Source organism: Lotus japonicus, chromosome 3 (genome assembly GCF_012489685.1).
Source record: "Lotus japonicus ecotype B-129 chromosome 3, LjGifu_v1.2".
Taxonomy (NCBI): Eukaryota; Viridiplantae; Streptophyta; class Magnoliopsida; order Fabales; family Fabaceae; genus Lotus; species Lotus japonicus.
Window position 1 is genome coordinate 58,588,570 of NC_080043.1, and position 19,698 is coordinate 58,608,267.

The following is a 19,698-nucleotide window of genomic DNA, read 5'->3' on the forward strand; positions in this document are numbered from 1 at the left end:
GCGCAGTATTATTAGATAAACATGTTCTTGTGCACATAAGGAAGAGGTTTAGAATCAAAAATGAAGTTATCAGGATAGTTTTGCAAAAACCTCAAAACTATGAGCACAGAAAGATATAGAGAAAAGCTATGGAAAAGACGATCAGAGGTAAAGATTAGCGACTATACCTCGATACCTTCAAGCAGCAACTGTCGAATCAACGATCAAGCAAGAAATGAAGAAAAACTCTTCCTCCTTCCTCTTTGGTGAAGCTCGCGGGTTTGGAGAGAAAATGGTGAAGATTTTTGTGTTTTTTTCTCATTTCTTGGCTATATATAGAGGTTGGAAAAACGCGGTAAAATGGAAGTTTCGCGAATCTGATTTTTCCGGCTTCATTCTCCGTGAATTCTAAGATAGTTTTTGGCAACATAAATCCAAAACTCAAAAGAGGTTTCCTAGTATTTTAAGTGACTAATGCAAAGTCGGTGTAAAACTAATTTACCCGATAAGTTACTTTTTGCATCGGATGTCGGAATAGAAAACTTCCTTCTGAAGAAAGATTGAAATCATCAAGAGAAATGGGTGTACGCGTGTAGAATCTTCATTTGAAGCTCCGAATAGAAAAAGTCTTCATTGTCGGTTGATTTTAGGGTTTTGAACTATCAGGGTTTTAGTTTCGGCAAACTTCCGAGGATTGGAATCGGACGTTCGTAGATCCTAAGGTTTCGCCTCGAAACGATTGTCGTACACGGAATAAGAGAAGTTCTAACATTTCTCTGAAGATTTTTGGAATTAATTTCCATCGTGGCTTTAAGTGAAAACTAGCTATTTACTAGGGTTTCTGACCTAGGTTTAAGCGTATATCGATCGTGCTATACCTTTTATCGATTCTGGTACAATCCTTAGACTTTTCCTGAACTTTCTCCTTCATAAATTTATTTCATTTGGTAAACTCTAGTTCAGGTTTTTCCTTCACGATCCATCAAGCCTAATCGTAAATGGAAATCTCTTCCACTTATTCTAAGCTTAAAAACTTGGGTCTTTCAAGTAACGCGCACCCGCTTTAGTTAAAAAATTCGCACAAGCATTGCCCTCTTGGATGGAATGAGATAGACTCACCTTCTATCCTCGACAAAGAAAATCTCTGATATTCCAAATCAATGCAGCATACACATGATGGGACATAGAGGGTCTTAGGACTAATTTCGCAGCATGGAGAGAATCTAAGAAACAGCGAACCTTGCGATTCCCGTGATCTGAAGACATCTTCAGGCATGAAGCCAAGAACCAAATATCCAACAACTACATATGGAGAATATTAGAGAAACCTATGTTCTCCATAAAACCCACCAGCCACTTGCCAATACTATCTTGAAGACAATCACCAAAACTAGAGCTAGGAGAAGAACAACCTCAACTGTCCTCGCAGCTAATACCCACTACCGACGCCTCGGGAGGAGTCCAACAGACCTAGCGAACTGAAGTGTCACCTTGCCCACCAAGCCAGGCAGCCTTGAAGCTGTCTTATTGCACCAAAATCGACGTAAGCACGGAATCATCATGGATCACCCCGCTACTTTATGCAGAAAGTATTCCGAGCGCAACACAGCCTTACACCACCTCCTGCAGTAAGTAGTGGTCCACTAGAACTAGGCTTCTAATCCACTCAACCTCAATACCAGCAGTGAAAGACGGATGGTGCAAGTGATTGTTCTTGATCTTATTTCTTACAAGAAATATTATTTAATACGATGAAATGTAAGAGTAAGCTTAAGAAAAGAAAGAAAAATAAAGAATAAGGTGAGCGATAAAGAAGAGGTGGAGGGAGATAAGGAGAGAGATGTAAGAGAAAGAATATAAAATTTAATTTTGTCTCACTAATTAGCTATTAAAAGTTATGAATAGCTACACATGGATGTTTTAAGTGATATATCCGATCTCCTTAAGCAAGGTCCCAAGTTACTTTTTTTTTTTAAAGTTCCTGAGTCTGAGAAATTTTTATTTCTTTTGGACGGTCCAAATAACCACAAGCAAGGGCAGAGTCATGGTTTTAAGAAGGGGGAGGCCGACATAAAAAATATTGTGAATATGTTTGGATAATGGTAAAGAATTATAATGAAGCTGAAATTATAATGGACATAAGCAAAAGTTAAGGAAAATTGTGTCAATCTTTTGTGGTTTTCTACTATGTATCCAGACATGCATTATGGCTAGTAAAAAGAAATAATATTTTTCGCAAACACTATATGTGCAAATCAATTGATATATATTTAATAATTTTTATAAGTAGAGGAAATACGAAATTTGTTTGAGTGTTTTTTTTTTGTTACAAATGGAAAAATTTGTTGGAGTATATTAACAAACTTATAAGCATGTCAAACCTTTAAATCAAAATAAATAGAAAAAAATTGTGAGTCCGTTTAATATATTGTTGGACAAAATGACATCGAGAAAAAATGAAGTTTGATATAATTAAATTTGAAAAAAAAAATTGTGTTTGGAAACAATATGTAATAACAAGTTTAAAAAAATGAATGTTATTTGAATAAAATAAAGTACGCTTTCCTCTCGTAAAAAAAAGAGAGAATAAAATAAATCCCTTTAATGTATAAAATCACTATAATAGACATAATATGATAGGTATAATATAAATGTGGAGTTTCAAAAAGAGTGATATTATGAATGAACGCTTTACGCATTTTTTCAGAAGAAAAAAAAATATTTATAACACTTTTTCTAAAGACACTTTTTAAGATTTAAAAACACTTTTTGTTTGACAGAAAAATACTCAAATGAGATGACACCTTACAACTTAAGGTGCCCACTAGGGTGGGCAAGTTTCAAACTGGTCCACCGGTGGACCAGGGGTTATTTTAGACTTTTCCCTTTCCTGTTCTTCTCTCCCACTTTCTCCTCCCTCTTTGCATCCAGACCATTTTCCCCTCCTCCTCCCGACTCTCCATCCAGAAGCAGCTTTTCAGCTTTTTATCTCTCTTCTCACCATAAGCTTCATGAAAACAGAGATCCATTAGCAGTGATTTTTCACATGGTGCGCTGAGTTTGAGTTTGCGGTGGACAATTTGTTGCAGTGATTATGTTGAGAAAGAAGACCACCATGGTAGCGCCACCGGAGGAACGGCGGAGAAACGGTGGGCGGTGGCGCTCAACAAACCCTCTGAACCCACTGGATCGAAGCGCCACCGGAGGCCCATGTCCGATCAAACTTAGCGTGAATGCCCTGAAGCAAACCTGAAGCCCCATTGCAATCCCAAACTGCCCTAAAGCAAACCTGAACTTCGTTCCGCCTCTACAACAGCCACCGTGGCTCCTCCTACGCCACCGCGAAGCTTCTTGACGCCACAAACCCAAATCGAACCAAAACACCACTCCATTGAGAAATCCAGCCAAAATTGCTGCTATCTACTGAAGCGCCATCACAGATCCGCCGTCGGACCACCACACTATCGCCTCACATCTGCGAACGCCGCCCGGTTTCTGGTTCAGATCAAGAATTTTCAGGTTCAGATCGAAGATCGAAGGGTTCACAGCTCTGATCGAATGGTTTCTCGCTCAGATCAAAGGGGTTTTGGCCCAAATCGAAGGCTTCTGGGTCAGATCGAAGCCTCTCACGGGATCCCCATCCCTTCCTTTATCTCCTTTCTGTCTTCTTCATGTCTTCTTCCATGGAGCCTCTCAAGTTTCAACCCAGACTTCTCAACTCACATGCACTACTGACACACTCAGAGGGTGAGAATGAGAAAGTGGGGAAGAAGATGCAAAGCACCGCAAAGCTTCACCCAAAGATTAAATTTTGAGCTTTGAATATGGAGGATGGGTGAGGAAACAGAGAAGTGCAGAGCTTCACCTCTGTGGATATTTGTTGCATCTCCGTTCTGGGTTTTGATGAGGTGGGGGAGAGGTTCTGAACCTGGAAATCGCCGGAGTTGTGAGGTCAAGGGGTGGCGGCGGTACGTGGCAGCAGCTGGTCAGGTGGACAAAAAACACAGGATGGGAGAAGATGAAGAGGATAATTTACATTTTTACCCTTTTTATCATCACTTAATCTTAACCATCCAATAAAAGAATATTCCAATAATCCTAGATCCAACGGCATATGATAATGGTCCACCGGTGGACCAGTTTGAAACTTGCCCACCCTAGTGGGCACCACAACTTAAAATATACATTAGCACACTTACACTCAATTTGGTAGCAAAGAGAGAGATAGAGAAGAGAGAAGATGAGTAGAGTGAAATATGTAAGAAATAGAGTAAATTTGGTAGGTTGTTTCACTTGTTTGATATGATTTAGATAGAAGAGAAAGAGAAGAGTAAGAATGATGTGACTTATCTCTCACTTTGTTTGGTTTGAATAGAGAGTGAGAAGAGAGATAATTGAATATTTTGTGTAAAATGGCATTTTAACCATAAATATATAATGGGCTTTCTTAACTTACGGGAATTAGATTTTCAGAAGGAGCATGTTAATGTTATCATGTTACACCTTTTTCATATGGTCATAAAAACCAGTGCAATTAAATTGGTTAAACTGTTCGATCGAAAGGGGTTGTTGGTGTGTGGAATTCAGATCTATTATTTATTTTCAATTGAGTGCACAAACTGCTAAATTCAGTGAAAACTCAATTCCCTTGGGGCAAAATTGAGTCAAAGCAATTCATCACTGAGCTTCTTGTTCCCTTGTCTTTGTGGTTATTTTTTTTCTAATGTAAAATAATTCCAATTTGCGTTTCTCTCTAAGATCTATAATAAATTGATAAATGGAAGGTATAGTGAAGAAAATGATGAACTGTTACCAACATATTATTGGAGCAGGTTAGACCATTAGGATCTCATAACTTGATTTACAAAATCTGTCAAACTTGTTCTGACATGTAAGAATCTTTTTATATATGAATTAATAGATTCTGAACATCCAGTTGTTGTCATCCCAGCAAAAAAGTAGTCCTTCAAATAAGCTAATGTCCAAAATTGACGATTAAAATAGAGCAAGTAAATGTGTTTATCCATGCCTAGACCAAATTGTGCAATCATCAAGGTCCATTTATGCTCAAAATCATCTGGACATTCTAAATGATATACTTTATGACACTCATATTTAAAGTCATTGTATCTTGAACCCAATGAAAAAGAAAACCAACTTGATAACTTTGCCACAATATGCCATATACAAAATGCATGTTTTGTGTTTGGCAACTCCATTGCAATTGCCTCTTTAAGTGCCACATCTTGATCCGTAAGAATTGTCTTTGGATGCTTGCCGTTGACAAAATATTGGAAAGACTGGACAAGTGAAAATGTTAAATTAGTTAACTAAAATATGAAAATTAGAAATTCAATATTAATAACAACTTCACATAAATAGTACTAACCTTTAAAGACCATGAGAATGAAGGAATCTCTTCATCTGGCAATAGAACACATCCAAAGAAAATTGAACTTCCGTGATTATCAACTCCGACCCATATTCCAAGAGGCATATCATAACGATTTATTCTATATGTGGTATCAAAAACAACCACATCTTGAAATGCTTCATATGCTCTAATTGAATCACCAAAAGCCCATATAATATGCTCCAATTTGTTATTTTCATCTAATGTGAAATCATATTTGAATGAGTCATCACTATCTTTCAATCTTTTGCATAATTTAAGGACATTTGAAGCATCACTTTCTTTACCAATACCACTTTGAGATTGAATAAAATTTCTAATATCTCTCTCCAAAAATGGTAGAGTGCATGTATCTATTCCTTTTTCTAGCTCAAGCACTCTTATTATAAGACTTATAGAGCAACCGACTTTTGACAACAACATTACACGGTCTTGATCAACAATTGGGATGCTACGATAAGCAGGAAGAAACCGAACCTCTTTGTCATCTAATAATTGATGGTTGTGGTGATTGTGAAAATATTTAACCACCCATTTCTCCTCAAAGCCAATTGTCCTTGTAGTGACCAGCATTTTTGCACCACAATTGCATCCTGAAGTTTTCGTTTTCTTTGACTTTCAACTTCACTAACTTTGCACTGTTTAGTAATACCAGCACGATGGCAAACAAATTCCCTTTTATAAATACCCAGTGGATTATTCTCTGATTGATTCTTTGTAGATTTGTAAATGTGATCACGTCTAATAGAAAAACCACTTTTACGTGCAAATAAGCAGTAAAAGTCATATGCATCACCTTCACTATTGAATATTTGCCCTTCATAAGGAATCCAATCAACACTGTTATTAGCTAAAGAAATAGGTTCAAGTTGTGGCTCTTGACAGGTTGAAGAGTTTGTATTTCCATTATCCTCACACATAGAAGCATGATCTTTAAAAAGCTCTAAGGGCCAATCAGTGACATCGTTTTCTTCTTCAGATGTCATATTGATCTTAGTTCAGCTCTGAATTTTACATGTTTAGTTAAAAAATTCATTGTTAGCAAGCATAATTGAAGAGTTTACAAAGCACATTTTTACATTGCATAGCAAAACATGGAATATGTTAAGCATAAAAAGCATTAGGCTTAATCCTCAAATTAGTCCCTGTCTTTGTTTCGCCGTCTGAACCAGGTCCCTGACCGGAAAAATTTGTGGCATCAATCCCTCTTGTTCAAAAATGTTTGGAGCCAGTCCTCGCCGGAGCTCCGAGCTCCGGCGAGGGATGAAGTGGCATGCTGACTGTGTAAATAAATGTGACGTGGCACTTAAAAAAATAAAAAAATAATATAACTTAATATAATAAACACATAATTAACCCAATTAAACTTAATCTCATCCTAAGTCTAAACCTAAACCTAAACTAACTAAACATTCCTAATTCCCCAGCCAATTTCCCAATTCCTCAATTCATCAGAAAGTGAATGAAATTAGGGTTCATACCCATTTCCCCAATTCCCCAACCATTACCCATTTCCTGAATCGGGTTCCTCTTCTCTTCTCCTTCTTCTGAATCGCGTTCTCCTCTTCTCTTCTCCTACTTCCTCTTCACACCAGTTCCTCTTCTCTTCTCCCTGAATCGCGTGCGTTCCTGTTGTCTTGAGCCTTGAAGAATGAATTCTTCATCCGCTTCGTCCTCCCGTTCCAGGACAATGTCTGCAGGTGGAAAGGCCAGGTGTCAATGTGGTCTCACTCTCATCATCTACACAGCTGGTACTCGAGAAAACCCAGATAGGAGATTTTTGAGGTGCAGAAGATGGCAAGTAAGTGAATGAATGTATTTAATTGAGGCTTTTTAATCTCATGGTATTCATCTTGTAACCCAATTGCAATGTCTGCTGCAGTTTCCAGATTCTTGTGGTTTCTTTTTCTGGATTGATGAACCACTTATGGGAAGAAATGCAGCTCAGGGAAGGCATGCTCAAGTTGAAAGTGATGCAATGAGTTTAAATTCTGAGATTGGTAATGGTCCTGTCACCTCTGTGCATGTTCTTCCTGATTTGAATAAAAAGATTAACAAACTCAAGAAGAAGCTTGAAGTTGAGAGATTCCAGAAGAAGATTGCATGCTTGTTCACTGTCCTTGCAATGATGGTAGCAGTGTGGAGTTTATGTATTAGAAAGGGTTGAAAAGTTTAGTTGAGGGATGGTAGTATGGAGTATGTAGGCTAAGGAAGTATGGAGTATGCCTGTATCTTGTGTATGGAAGTATGTAGGCTAATGAAGTATTTTGTATATCTATCATGTACTTATTGCAAGGATTCCCTGAAGTTAATGAAAAGAAGAATAGTTGGTGGGCTACTATTGATGTCATTTATTTCTTTTGGTTCACATTGAACTTCATTCATTATACACATTGAATAGGCTCATTGAATAAGATTAAAATGACACAGCAAAAAGAGGCATCTAATTAGAATTAGGTTAACCATCAACAGCAATACATAAGGAGTTAAACTACTCCACTAGTCATTGTTTGAACAAAGATGAAAGGCTAGGATAAAACATAGCCTAAAACATAATCAAAACACTTATAATTCAGCAAGTTGGTGGCCAAAGTAAGTGGTCTACATACACCCATAAATAATACAAAAAAAGTAAGGGGTCGACCATAGTGGCCATGTGGTCCATATTCTACTGCTTCAGAACCATGTGAACCATTAAAAAAGTTTGAAAGATTCCCTTGCTTTTTTCATACACTCAAAAAGCTTTCCCTTCATCCAATGCAAGGTCAAGTTGATTCCCCCATTGCTGTGTCAAGGACAACACTGCACTGTGTTGGTAAAGTTTCTCCATCTTCAATAACTTGGTCTCTTGTGGCTTCTGGAATCTCAGTTGCAACCCTCTCAACAGTACTGGAAGTCTCAATCTCCATCTGAACTTGAAGGACAGAACCAGAAGTGGATGCTCCTCCCTGATTCCCAGTCATGACATATGAAGTAGTAGCTCCTCCATGAGTCCCTGCATAGATCTTATGCCAATTTTCATCCACAGATCTTGGATCTTCCACTACCTTTTCTTTCTGAAATTAAATTCAATTGTTAGCATAATTTTTACCAGTTACTCATTGCATAATTTTACCAGAAAATGAATTATTATAATACCATTTTTCCAGAATTAAGAGGGAGTGAGGCAGTGACATTAGGATTGACAGGCTCCCTTATAACAATCCCAGGAAGAGAGCGGGGCTGAGGCATTACAATTAACTCTGGGATGTTCTTGCATCTTGTTTTATAATGTCCATACTGCTTGCATCTACTGCATTTTTTAAATCCCTTGTTCTGCAGAAATAAACAAGATCCATCATTATAGGTTTCATATTTTTTGAAGCAGTGTTTGAATTAATTACCTTTGGTTTCTTCTGAGCAGTTGTAGGTTGAACTCCATCATCTTGTGCAGTTGAAGGTTGTACTCCATCATCTTGTGCAGTTGTAGCTTGTGTTTCACCTGGTACAGCTTCATCAACTTCTGGTACAACTTCAGATTGCTCTTCTGGAACAGGGTTCTTACATCCTCTCTTGTTGTGCCCATATTGCTTGCACCTACTACACTTCCAAGTTGCACCCCCCCTCTGTAATTTAGTTGGGTTAGGATCATTTTCATATGGGTCTCTCCTCCGCAATTTCTTTGGCCTCCCTGCACTTCTCTTATACATGGGTGGTAGAATGCACACAGGATCATGAGGGGTGACAATCCACTGGTTAGGGCCAGGTAATGGAGTCACATAATTTTCATATGTTGCATTGTAGGCTTCCCTCTTGTAGCAATCATCTACAAATTGTTTAGGATCATTGCCATTGAAAGTAAGTGCAGATGCAGCATGTCTACAAGGAAAGCCATTAAGTTCCCAGAATCTGCAGGTACAGCTCTTATCCTTCAAGCTTATTACATGTCTCTCCAAAGTGATAGTATGTCGAACCTCATACTTTTGAGCACCAACAACCCTAGGGATCCAATTCTTAATGTGATCAACCTCATGTAATATCCTCTTCAATGGCCTAGGCATGATCTGTCCATGATGCTTGTGCAGCTTCTCCATCATCTGTGGAAACCTTCCCATTACATAGGTCCTAATCCACTCCATCATAGTTAAAATAGGCTTGTCCCTAGCCAACATAATTGCTGCATTGAAAGCCTCAGAGAGGTTGTTCATGACCACATCACATCTTGAGTAAAGGCTAAATGCATGTCTGCACCAGCTTGAAGTTGGCTTCTCCATCAACCACTGATAAGCACTGTCATTGGCATCCTTTATCAGAAGCATCTTTTCTTTCCAGGCAGCTTCATATGTAGCCTTGGCAGCACCCATCATCAGATCTCTTAAAAGCACACCACCTCCAAATTTAGTTTTCATATTTGCATAGAGATGTCTCACACATAGTCTATGTTCACTACCATGTAGCATATCTTCTTTGAAAACCTCCATCAAACCCTATGATCACATAAAATTTGGCAAAATCATGACAATTTCTACATTAAGGCAGACCAGTGACCAAGAAAAGCATGACAAAAATCTAGACAAATTATACAAAAGCATGACAAAGAAAGAAAAAAAAATTACCTTTTGTTGATCTGAGATAAAGACCCATCTTCTTGATCTTTCAGGGTCAATGTCATCCATCAATAGCTCCATAAACCACATCCAACTATCTTTTGTTTCAGACTCAACCACACCAAAGGCTAGTGGGAAGTACTGCTCCTTGGCATCTCTAGCAACTGCAGCCAACAAGATTCCTCTATGTTTAGTCTTCAGATGGCATCCATCCAAGCCAATGAATGGCCTACACCCAGCTAGAAACCCTCTCTTACAACCATCCAAGCACATGTAAAATCTGCTGAATCTAGGAAACAAAGTGCTTCTTGGTGATTCAAAATTAATTTTACATGTGTTTCCTGCAGCCCTCTTCCGCAATTCATTGCTAAATCTCCATAGAAGGGTATACTGCATTTCAATGGCTCCCTCAACCTCTTGAATTGCCAGCTGCTTACCCTTCCATGCTCTGTATCTGGTTATACCAATGCCATGGTTAAATCTGAAGTCATCTACTATTTCATTTGTGCTGATTTTATTCATTGTACTCACTTTATTCAACAGCTTGAGCTTCACCCACCTCACATTAGCTGACTTATTATCAAACACTCTTGCACAATTGTGCTCTCCAACTAGAGTTTTGATTCTGAAAGTCTCTTTATTGCCAACCTTGCTGCATAAGATGACAAATGGACAGCCCTTACTTCTGCACTTTACCCTACACCTTATGCTATCATTTTTCATGTATTCGAATTCTCTGCCATTAGTAGCAAAGTGATCATGTAGAGCATCTTTGAACTGTAGTAGTGATGAAAAGTCCATTCCAAGGCTGAATTTGAAATCTTGGCCCATTTTTTCCTTAACAAACTTAGGGAACCTTCTTCTAGGAACATCTTCCACCTCAGAATCAGTTGGCACACTCTCTAGATCCTCACTCTCATAACCTCCTTCAGAATCTGATTCATCCCCAAAAGCTAGACCCATACCTTCTTCACTTCTACTACTAAGCATCTGTTTGATATGCTCATTCAAAAGAGCCTCTGCCTCAGCAAAAGATGTGTTGTCCAATACATCTTCATGCCCTAAGTCTCTTTCTTCATCACTATCCTGAAGCCTTTCTCTTTGCACAGAAACATCACTGTCAGAATTTTCCCCATCTCCATCAATAACTTCAGGAACATTGTTGTCAGGGCTTATGTTCTCAGGACCAACAACAACATCTACCTCAGGGACCTGCTCTGTACCAGGAACATTGTCATTTTCAGGACTTATGTTCTCAGGAGCAACATCTACCTGAGGAACATTGTTGTCAGGACTAGTGTTGACATTCACAGGCAGCTCAACTTCCATCTCATCATCGTCAGAGAGAACCACTAAGGAAGGCTTGCCCAAATATTTTGCTCTAGTCACCACAGCTTGTATACGACTGGACCTTCTCACACATTTCATCTTTGTTGGTAGGACCTTATTCATTTGTGCTGAAACCTTGTTATTTTGTGCTGGTACCTTGTTGTTTTGTGCTGAAACAGTGGGAACAGAGGGAAGCATGGCAATAGTGGGAACATTGCCAACACTAGGTTGCTCTTGTGATAGATTTTCTACAAACAACAAACCTTGACCAAGTGTGCTCGCATATTTAGCAAATTCAAGAGCATCAGCATCAGTTTTGTAATCCCTGAAGACATGTCGTTCACCATCCTCAGCAGTGACCCACCATAACTTAAACTCCTTGTATCCCATCCCTTTCACAATGGCTACAGTGTCAAAGTAGGACCATATGTCTTCATCTTGATCAAGAAGCTCAGTTCGACCACCACCAAAGTAATGCAGGTAAGGGGCGGTCCCAAACAAACCACCATGACGAACAATCAGTGTAAACACCATCCTGCAACTCCAGAGAAGCCAAATAAACATTTATCCCTAAATAGCAACCCTAAACGAAAAAACCCACCCAAACAAACCATAAACCCTGAACCACACAAAACCAAAAGGAAACCCAAAGCCTCCAAGATAACAGCCAGTCGAACAAGCTTGTTCGTATTCGAAGAAGAGAATGTGGCTACTTACTTAGTAATCGAAGACAAAGAGCCTTGTCCTAAACGGTGACCTTCTCGAACGAACAACACCAGCACAGCATAAGGAAGAAGCAGCGAGAGGAAGAATCGGAGAGAGGAAGAATCGGCGAGAGGAAGAGGATTGATTGCAGGGCTCGAAATGGAAGAAGAAGAAAGAACTAGGGTTCTTCACGGTTGATGAATTGGGAAATTGGGGATTGATTTGGGAATTAGGAAATTGGCTGGGGAATTAGGAATGTTTAGTTAGTTTAGGTTTTGGCTGGGGAATTAGGATGAGATTAAGTTTAATTGGGTTAATTATGTGTTTATTATATTAAGTTATATTATTTTTTTATTTTTTTATTTTTTTAAGTGCCACGTCACATTTATTTACACAGTCAGCATGCCACTTCATCCCTCGCCGGAGCTCGGAGCTCCGGCGAGGACTGGCTCCAAACATTTTTGAACAAGAGGGATTGATGCCACAAATTTTTCCGGTCAGGGACCTGGTTCAGACGGCGAAACAAAGACAGGGACTAATTTGAGGATTAAGCCAAAGCATTATCTGAAATAAAATCTTAATCTTTTTTTTGGAAGAGAATCTAAGGCTTTAAATTTTTTCGCACCTCTCCCTATATAATGGTAAAATAGGAGAAAAGTAAAACTTACAAGTAACCCAAAAAGAGTTAATTTCATACATCTGTCCATCAGTCCATAACAATGAAGATAGAATGACAACATATGCCAGAAAAAAGAAAACGGCAATCTGTATATAAAACTTAGGATTTTCCCTCATGTTTAATAGGAAAAAAAAAACACTATTTCCAAGTTGAAGAAAGATCTTAATCTACTGCATATTTATAAACAATGAAATGAGGTGTAATGAAAAAAAAAACAATAAATGAATGAGACTTAAAATATATTTAATCACAACAAAACCCATTTACGGGAAAGTAAAACTCAAACGGTGAACAGATTGCAAAATGTAGATTTAATAGTGTAGTACCTTGAATCTTGATTTCACCTTCAAGTAACAAGAGATTGAAGGCATGCGCATCAGAGAAAAGGGAACGAGCCACAAACACACATTTGGTAGCAAGGGAACAGCTTCTTCCAGAAGGAACTGGAAAGAAAAAGCGGGAGCAAGCTATCACATTAGAAGAGAGAGAGTGTGTGATTTTTCAGATTAAGAAAATAAAACTCAAATTACCTTTATGCCCAAAAGACTGAGTTGTATGAAAAGTAAGTGGGCTGGCTTTTTAGTCACTTGAAAAGGGTGTAAAGTGATATCTTGCTCCTTTGAAATTGGGAGCATGCGTAAGATAAGAAACCCCATATATAAATATTTATGATGATTATCAATGTTATTAAAATCGGACCGGTGATCAAACCGGTAAGGCACTGGTTCAAGGTTCACTGGTTCAACCGTAGTTGAATCGTGGTCCAACCGGTATTACCGTTATAAATTAAATAATATTATTTTAAGATGAATATGTAATATATAAGGAAACAACTCCGTATTTGGGACACAAATTTTTGCCTCTGTTAATAACCAAATTACATACTTTCAAATAAAAACCTGTTGAATATCTATTAAGATTTAGTTTATAATTAGTCTTATCTGATTGAGATAGAGTTTAGATTTGTTTCTCTATCTTAGATTAGTATATCTTAGATTAGTTTCTATTTAAATAGAGATGATATCTATTTAAATAGAGATAGGTTTATATAGATTTAGTTTCTTTTTATCTCTTTGTTAGTCTATATATATTGTAGTTTTCAGTCAAGTATTAATCAATGAAATACAAAAATATATTTTCATCAAATTCAAGTCCCAATTACTTTGACACAAATAACTTCTCGTTGTTACTCTTGATTTTTTCCAACCTTTATTTCTTACTTTTTCATGAATTAAGAAATGCTAAGTACAACCTCTGTCTATACCAGTGGCAGATCTGGTTTTTTTTTTTCATGACTAAATTCAACACTCTAATAGTCTAGTACTGTGTAATTCCCAAGAACAACACCAGTGGCGGTAAAAAACAAAAAAAAAACTCACCAGTGGCGGCGGCTGGCGGAGCACGGCGGCAAGAGGATCACGGCGGAGGGTGGCGGAGGGTGGCGGAGATGGGTAACTAGGGTTGAGCATTACGTGAACACAGAGATAGAAATACGTTTCTATTTTGAAACCCTAAGGGCCTGTTTGGTTTGCTTGTTTTCTGTTTTCATTTTCACTGAAAATATAAAACAGAGCTGAAAATGCGTTTGTTCAAATTTGAGAAAATGTTTTCGGTGAAAACATTTCTGGAAATGAGTCTAATTTTGAAAACAAAAAATTATCGTTTCCATTGTTTTCAATGAAACACTTTGAAAATGAAAAGGCTAGAAAACATGATGGCAATTTTGTGAATAAATTGACTTTCATATGAAACACGTTCTTTCTTCATTCATGTTACGAGTTTGATTCTCGTAGGAAACAAAATATAAATTCTGCACTTTCTCCTATGAGCAACTTCAATGTTTAGGCTCTTATTTGGGCTTTTATACACTATTCAGCACTATTCTACACTATTCATGTGCCACGTCAGACTTAAGAGCCTGCTAAGAGCCTGAAGCAGATTTTGCTCCAATGCATGGGCTCTTAAATTACTATTACAAGGGTCCCACTGTGTCCCACCATACAACATTAAATAATGATATTTATTTTCACCTAATTTAGATTTAAAATTTAATAGTATATCAATACTTCAACTAGAAATTAATTTAATTATTACTAATACTAATTTAATTTAAAATTAATTTTACTAAAAAATTTAAAAAATAAATTTTAAATTTGAACATGTTAACTTAAAAATTTTAAAAAAAGTACATTGTATTGAATTATAGAAATAAAAGAGAGCCAAACTTGAGAGAGAGAGCCTCATTAAAACCTTACTAGGAAAAGCCCAATTGGGATACAAGCCTAGTGAACGAAAAGGAGTACAACAATCCCTAAGAGAGACCTTAATACATTACATTAACAAAATAAATACGAAAGGAAATACATGACAATGAAAAATAAACAACAATACATTTGAAACGAAATACACATTAAGGCGTGAAGATTAAGTTTCATTATTATCGATTTCAGGAAGCTCCCAGATATGCTCCACCAAGTCTGCTTGAAGTTGGCGATGGATTGACTTTTCAATTTGATGTGCTCTCCTTTCCAACATATTTCTAAAAGCGGGAATAGGACCGCTTAATACTTCAGCATCCGATATGTCATTATTGACCTGCTCATAAATAAAATTACCTTTGTACGTGTTGCGCTCATCTTCAACAATCATGTTATGCAATATGATGCAAGCATAGATGATTGACTTCATGTCATTCGGATGCCACCAGCGTGATGGACCACGGACAATCGCAAACCGAGATTGGAGCACTCCGAATGCATGTTCCACGTCCTTTCTTGCTGCTTCTTGTCTTTTGGCAAACTTTTGCTTTTTTTCTCCTTGTGGCATTGGGATGGTCTTCACAAATGTACCCCACTCGGGATAGATACCGTCTGCTAGATAGTATCCCATGTGATACATTGTTTCATTCACTCTAAATTTCACCATGGGAGCAGCTCCACGCAAAACCTCATTAAACACGGGAGATTGGTTTAGCACAGTAATGTCATTATTTGAGCCTGCAATGCCAAAAAATGCATGCCAAATCCACAAGTCTTGTGATGCCACTGCTTCAAGCATGATTGTGGGTCTTCCATGATCACCTCGGGTGTATTGACCTTTCCACGCAACTGGACAATTCTTCCATTCCCAATGCATACAATCAATGGAACCTAACATACCTGGAAATCCACGAGACTCCCCCCATTGAAGTAGGCGTGTCATGTCTTCCTCGTTCGGACGCCTCAAGAGAGAACTCGTGGGAGTAAAAATTGATGTGTAAAATGATGAAGTTCACACTATATATAATGTATAAAAGCTGAAAATGGGAGAGAAACGGTCTGATAACCTGCCAAACTGGTCAGACAACCTAAAACGGTAAAAAAACCGGCTCCAGCCGGTCAAAACCGGTCTGAAACCGGTCCACAACGGGAGGGTGACCTGCCCAACCGGTCACCCTATATTTAAACCCATTTCACCCCCAAACCTTAACCCTAGCCGCAACATTTCTTCCTCCCTTTCTTCCTCCTTTCTTCGTCCCTTTCTTCCTTCTTTCTTCGTTTTCTTTCTTCGTCCCTTTCTTCCTCCTTTCTTCCTCCTTTCTTCTACCTGCAACCTCACCACCACCGAAACCCAACCTCTCCCACCTCACCGAAACACCCACCTCACCGGCTCCAAACACCCACCACCGCAACCAAAATCCACCACACCGCCACTGACCCGCAACAAAACAACCCTCCCCGCCACCAAAAGCCCCCAAATCGACTGACCACCACCCAAATCGGAGCCACCAGATCAGATCAAGGGAAAGGAAGCCCCTTTTTGCACATGCAAAACAATATTTTGGTTCTGAGATTTTGAGATTTTTTTTTCCTATGTAAATATCAGTTGCAATGTAAAAGTTTGATTTTTTATCATTCAGTTTGATTTTTTATGTATAGTTTGGATTTTTTTTAAAAAAAATTGATTTTGGTTCTGATCATCTCCCTTTCAAATCCGTTGTTCTTCCTTCTTCTCTACTGTTTCCTCCCTCTGAAAGTAGTTGATGCAGCATGTGAGAGAAAATATTGATTTTTTAATCTAAGAGCTCACCAAGCAGGGGCTCTTGCACAAGAGACCCTGCACTGTAGCTAAGAGCCTGAAGGCCAACTCCAGTGCAGACAAAAATTAAGAGCCGGCTCTTAAAACCTCCAGCTGGGCTAAGAGCCCAGCGTTGGAGATGCTCTAAAGGCACTGTAATAATATGGATAATGGAATTGCATATATTACAGTATAACGGGATTAGATCATTAGAGTATTTAATACAATCTTTTAAAACAATATCAATAAAGGCATTGTAAACAAATATATTAAACTGTAACAAAAAAAAATATTAAACGTAATCCTCTGATGACTAATAGAAAAAATATGTTAAATTAAAAAAAAAATATTTATATATATATATATATATCATAAACAATTATAATTTGTTTATTAATTTCTTTTTGGTACAGGTTTATTAAAAAAATATTATTATATTATATTATATTTTATATATATATATATATATATCCTTAATGTCATGAAAGAAATATAATTCAAGTAGTAAGAGCCTCCTATAATGCTTGAGGATGAGGAGGTCTAGAGATCTACCTAGAGGGTTATAGTTTATATTTCCGATTTACCAAAAAAAATTAAAGACTATAGAGTAAATTCTGTAGTTACAAACCGTTAATATATATCTATTATAATTATTTAAATATTTTTTTCAAATTTATATAAAAAGTAATTCATAATTACTTTAAAAAAATTATAATTTTTTTTATCTAATAAGTGAAAATATACTGGAAATTGAATCAAACACATATTCAATGTTTTCATTTTCAGAAAATGGAAAAAAGGAAATTAAACCAAACATACTTTCTAAATATTTAAAAATTGAAATTGAAAATCATTTTCTGAAAATAGAAATACAAAATGAAAACAGAAAATGTTTTCCAAACATGTTTTCTTTTCTTTTTTCTGAATCCAAATTTGGGCATGAGCCGAGCCCATTATTCAAGAAAACGGAAAAAATCGAAAAAAAAATAAAGCCGGCAAAACTGCCAACCGGCTGGTTTTCACCGGTTCGCACGGTTCAACGTCGGTTTGGACAGTTCTCCAACGGTTTTCAACCTAGGCGGTTCTGTGGGTGCTGTGGAACGACCAGGGGTCCGGTTCCCGATTCAACCGGTCAAACTGACCGGTTCGGTCCGGTTTTTACAACCATGATGATGATGCTAGAGGGATAAAAATAAACTTCTCTCTCCCACTTTCTACCCATTTTGAGAAGACTCAAAAAAGTGGGTGTGGCCCACCACTCCATCCTGCTCTCTCCCTCTCCATCCCCTTACCAAACAAAGGTGAAAAAGCTTCATCTTCTCTATCTCTCTCTCTTCGTTATCTCTCTTTTCTCTAACTCTCTTATACCAAACAAAGCATTAAATTTGATCCAAACGAAAAAATAAGGATAGCCAATAGGAACAATGTGTTTATCTAGAAAGTAGAATAAATTATAAATGTAGCATATGATAAAGATTTTTCTAGTAATCAATAATGGGAGTTGTTATTGAACACCCCCCTCCCCCACATCTATTCTAACCCTCATTAATACGCAAAAAGTCTAAAATACTCCCCAAACCCCCCACTAACTACCCCACTTCTTCCTACTTCCTCTTTCCAATTTCATTTCAAAAAATCCCTCCATCAAACCTCCCCCCAACCTATTTCTTTCCCATTTCACGCGTCTTTGCTTCCTCACCATCATTTTTCCTCTGTATCTGCCACCCCGGGCTTCGAGTTTAGCCACCGCTCCAGAGTGCTTCGCCGACGACAATGCAGCCGCGCCAACCGCCACCTCATTTGAGTTTCATTGCGATTTAGTACGTACTCGACCCGACCTATCTGATGCGATTTTATGTCGCACATTGAAGATGCATCTGTGTCGCACCTTCAATGTGCGTGTTTCTAATACACGCACCTTCAATGTGCGACGGAACCGCACTTTGAATGCGCGGACCTAGCGCACCTTGAAGGTGCGATTTTAATCAGTGACTTTCAAAGTGCGGCCCTAGGCTTGTGAATTTTGTAACAATGAAATGGATGTGTTGCTGTTTGTTTTCAGGGACTGTGAATAATTGTGTGATTTCGTGTTGGGTTGCTGTTTTTTTTGTTTTCATTCTGCCTGTTGCAGGCTGTGACATGTCGCACTTTCAAAGTGCGTTCACAACGCACGTAGAAAGTGCGATTGCGACGCACCTTTAAAGTGCGACATCTCTATCGCACTTTGCCGATGCGTGAATGTCGCACGTTCATTGTGCGATGTGGACGCATTTTAAAAGTGCGAAATTTGTCAGAAATAGAAACGAATAGGAAACAGATACATATGAAACATGAATGTGAATGAACAGAAAACCAATATGAATCTTTATTTATTATATATTTAAGATATCTTACAAGATTGAACATACAAGTATAATGACCCCTAAACCCTTCACTTAGTACTTGAAAAATACAAGTACAATGACCCCTAGAGGATATAATCAGGAGGATTTTAATCTTCCTCTTCTTCTGGTCCTCTTCCTCATCTTCTGCTCCAACCATCTTCTCTAGACCCAATTGGGGAATCCAGCAGCGCCGCCAACTGAGCCTAGATGTTTCCATTATCACCAATGGTCTATAAAGAGACGCTTTCCACTAGAGCTTGGACAAATTCTATTTAGAAAGTTTGAGTACTTTGAATAACCAAGGATGATCACCCCTACATTAGCAATTTTGACACTCTGAATTTGAAATATCACTTTCAAAGTACTCAAACTTGCTAATGTTACGGATAATATCCACATCATTCCATCTAATGAACAATCTAAACCATTAAAGCATCTCCAATGCAAGGTTCTTAGTTCTTATTTTGGAGTTAAGAACTAAGAACTAAGAACTAAGAACTTTACCATTGGAGGTGCTGACAAAGACTCCTTAGTTCTTAAAAATAAGAACTCAGTTCTTATATAAGG

General features: G+C 37.9%; 2 protein-coding genes and 1 pseudogene across 2 annotated transcripts; 1 reads left to right on the forward strand and 2 right to left on the reverse strand.

Moving 5' to 3' along the window:
- Positions 1 to 4,820: 4,820 nt before the first annotated feature.
- On the reverse strand, positions 4,821 to 6,378 carry LOC130744409 (protein FAR1-RELATED SEQUENCE 11-like; annotated as a pseudogene).
- Positions 6,379 to 6,526: 148 nt separating this feature from the next.
- On the forward strand, positions 6,527 to 7,716 carry LOC130743869 (uncharacterized). Its single transcript, XM_057596091.1, has 2 exons — positions 6,527 to 7,193; positions 7,275 to 7,716. The coding sequence occupies exons 1-2, from the start codon at positions 7,044 to 7,046 to the stop codon at positions 7,557 to 7,559; spliced, it is 435 nt and encodes a 144-aa protein (XP_057452074.1). The 5' UTR covers positions 6,527 to 7,043; the 3' UTR covers positions 7,560 to 7,716.
- Positions 7,717 to 8,148: 432 nt separating this feature from the next.
- Positions 8,149 to 10,116, reverse strand: LOC130743870 (uncharacterized). The gene is made up of 3 exons (XM_057596092.1): positions 8,776 to 10,116; positions 8,531 to 8,707; positions 8,149 to 8,448 (listed from the first exon to the last, which is right to left on the reverse strand). Exons 1-3 carry the CDS (start codon positions 9,850 to 9,852, stop codon positions 8,158 to 8,160), a joined length of 1,545 nt encoding a protein of 514 aa, XP_057452075.1. The 5' UTR covers positions 9,853 to 10,116; the 3' UTR covers positions 8,149 to 8,157.
- Between the last annotated feature and the right edge of the window lie 9,582 nt (positions 10,117 to 19,698).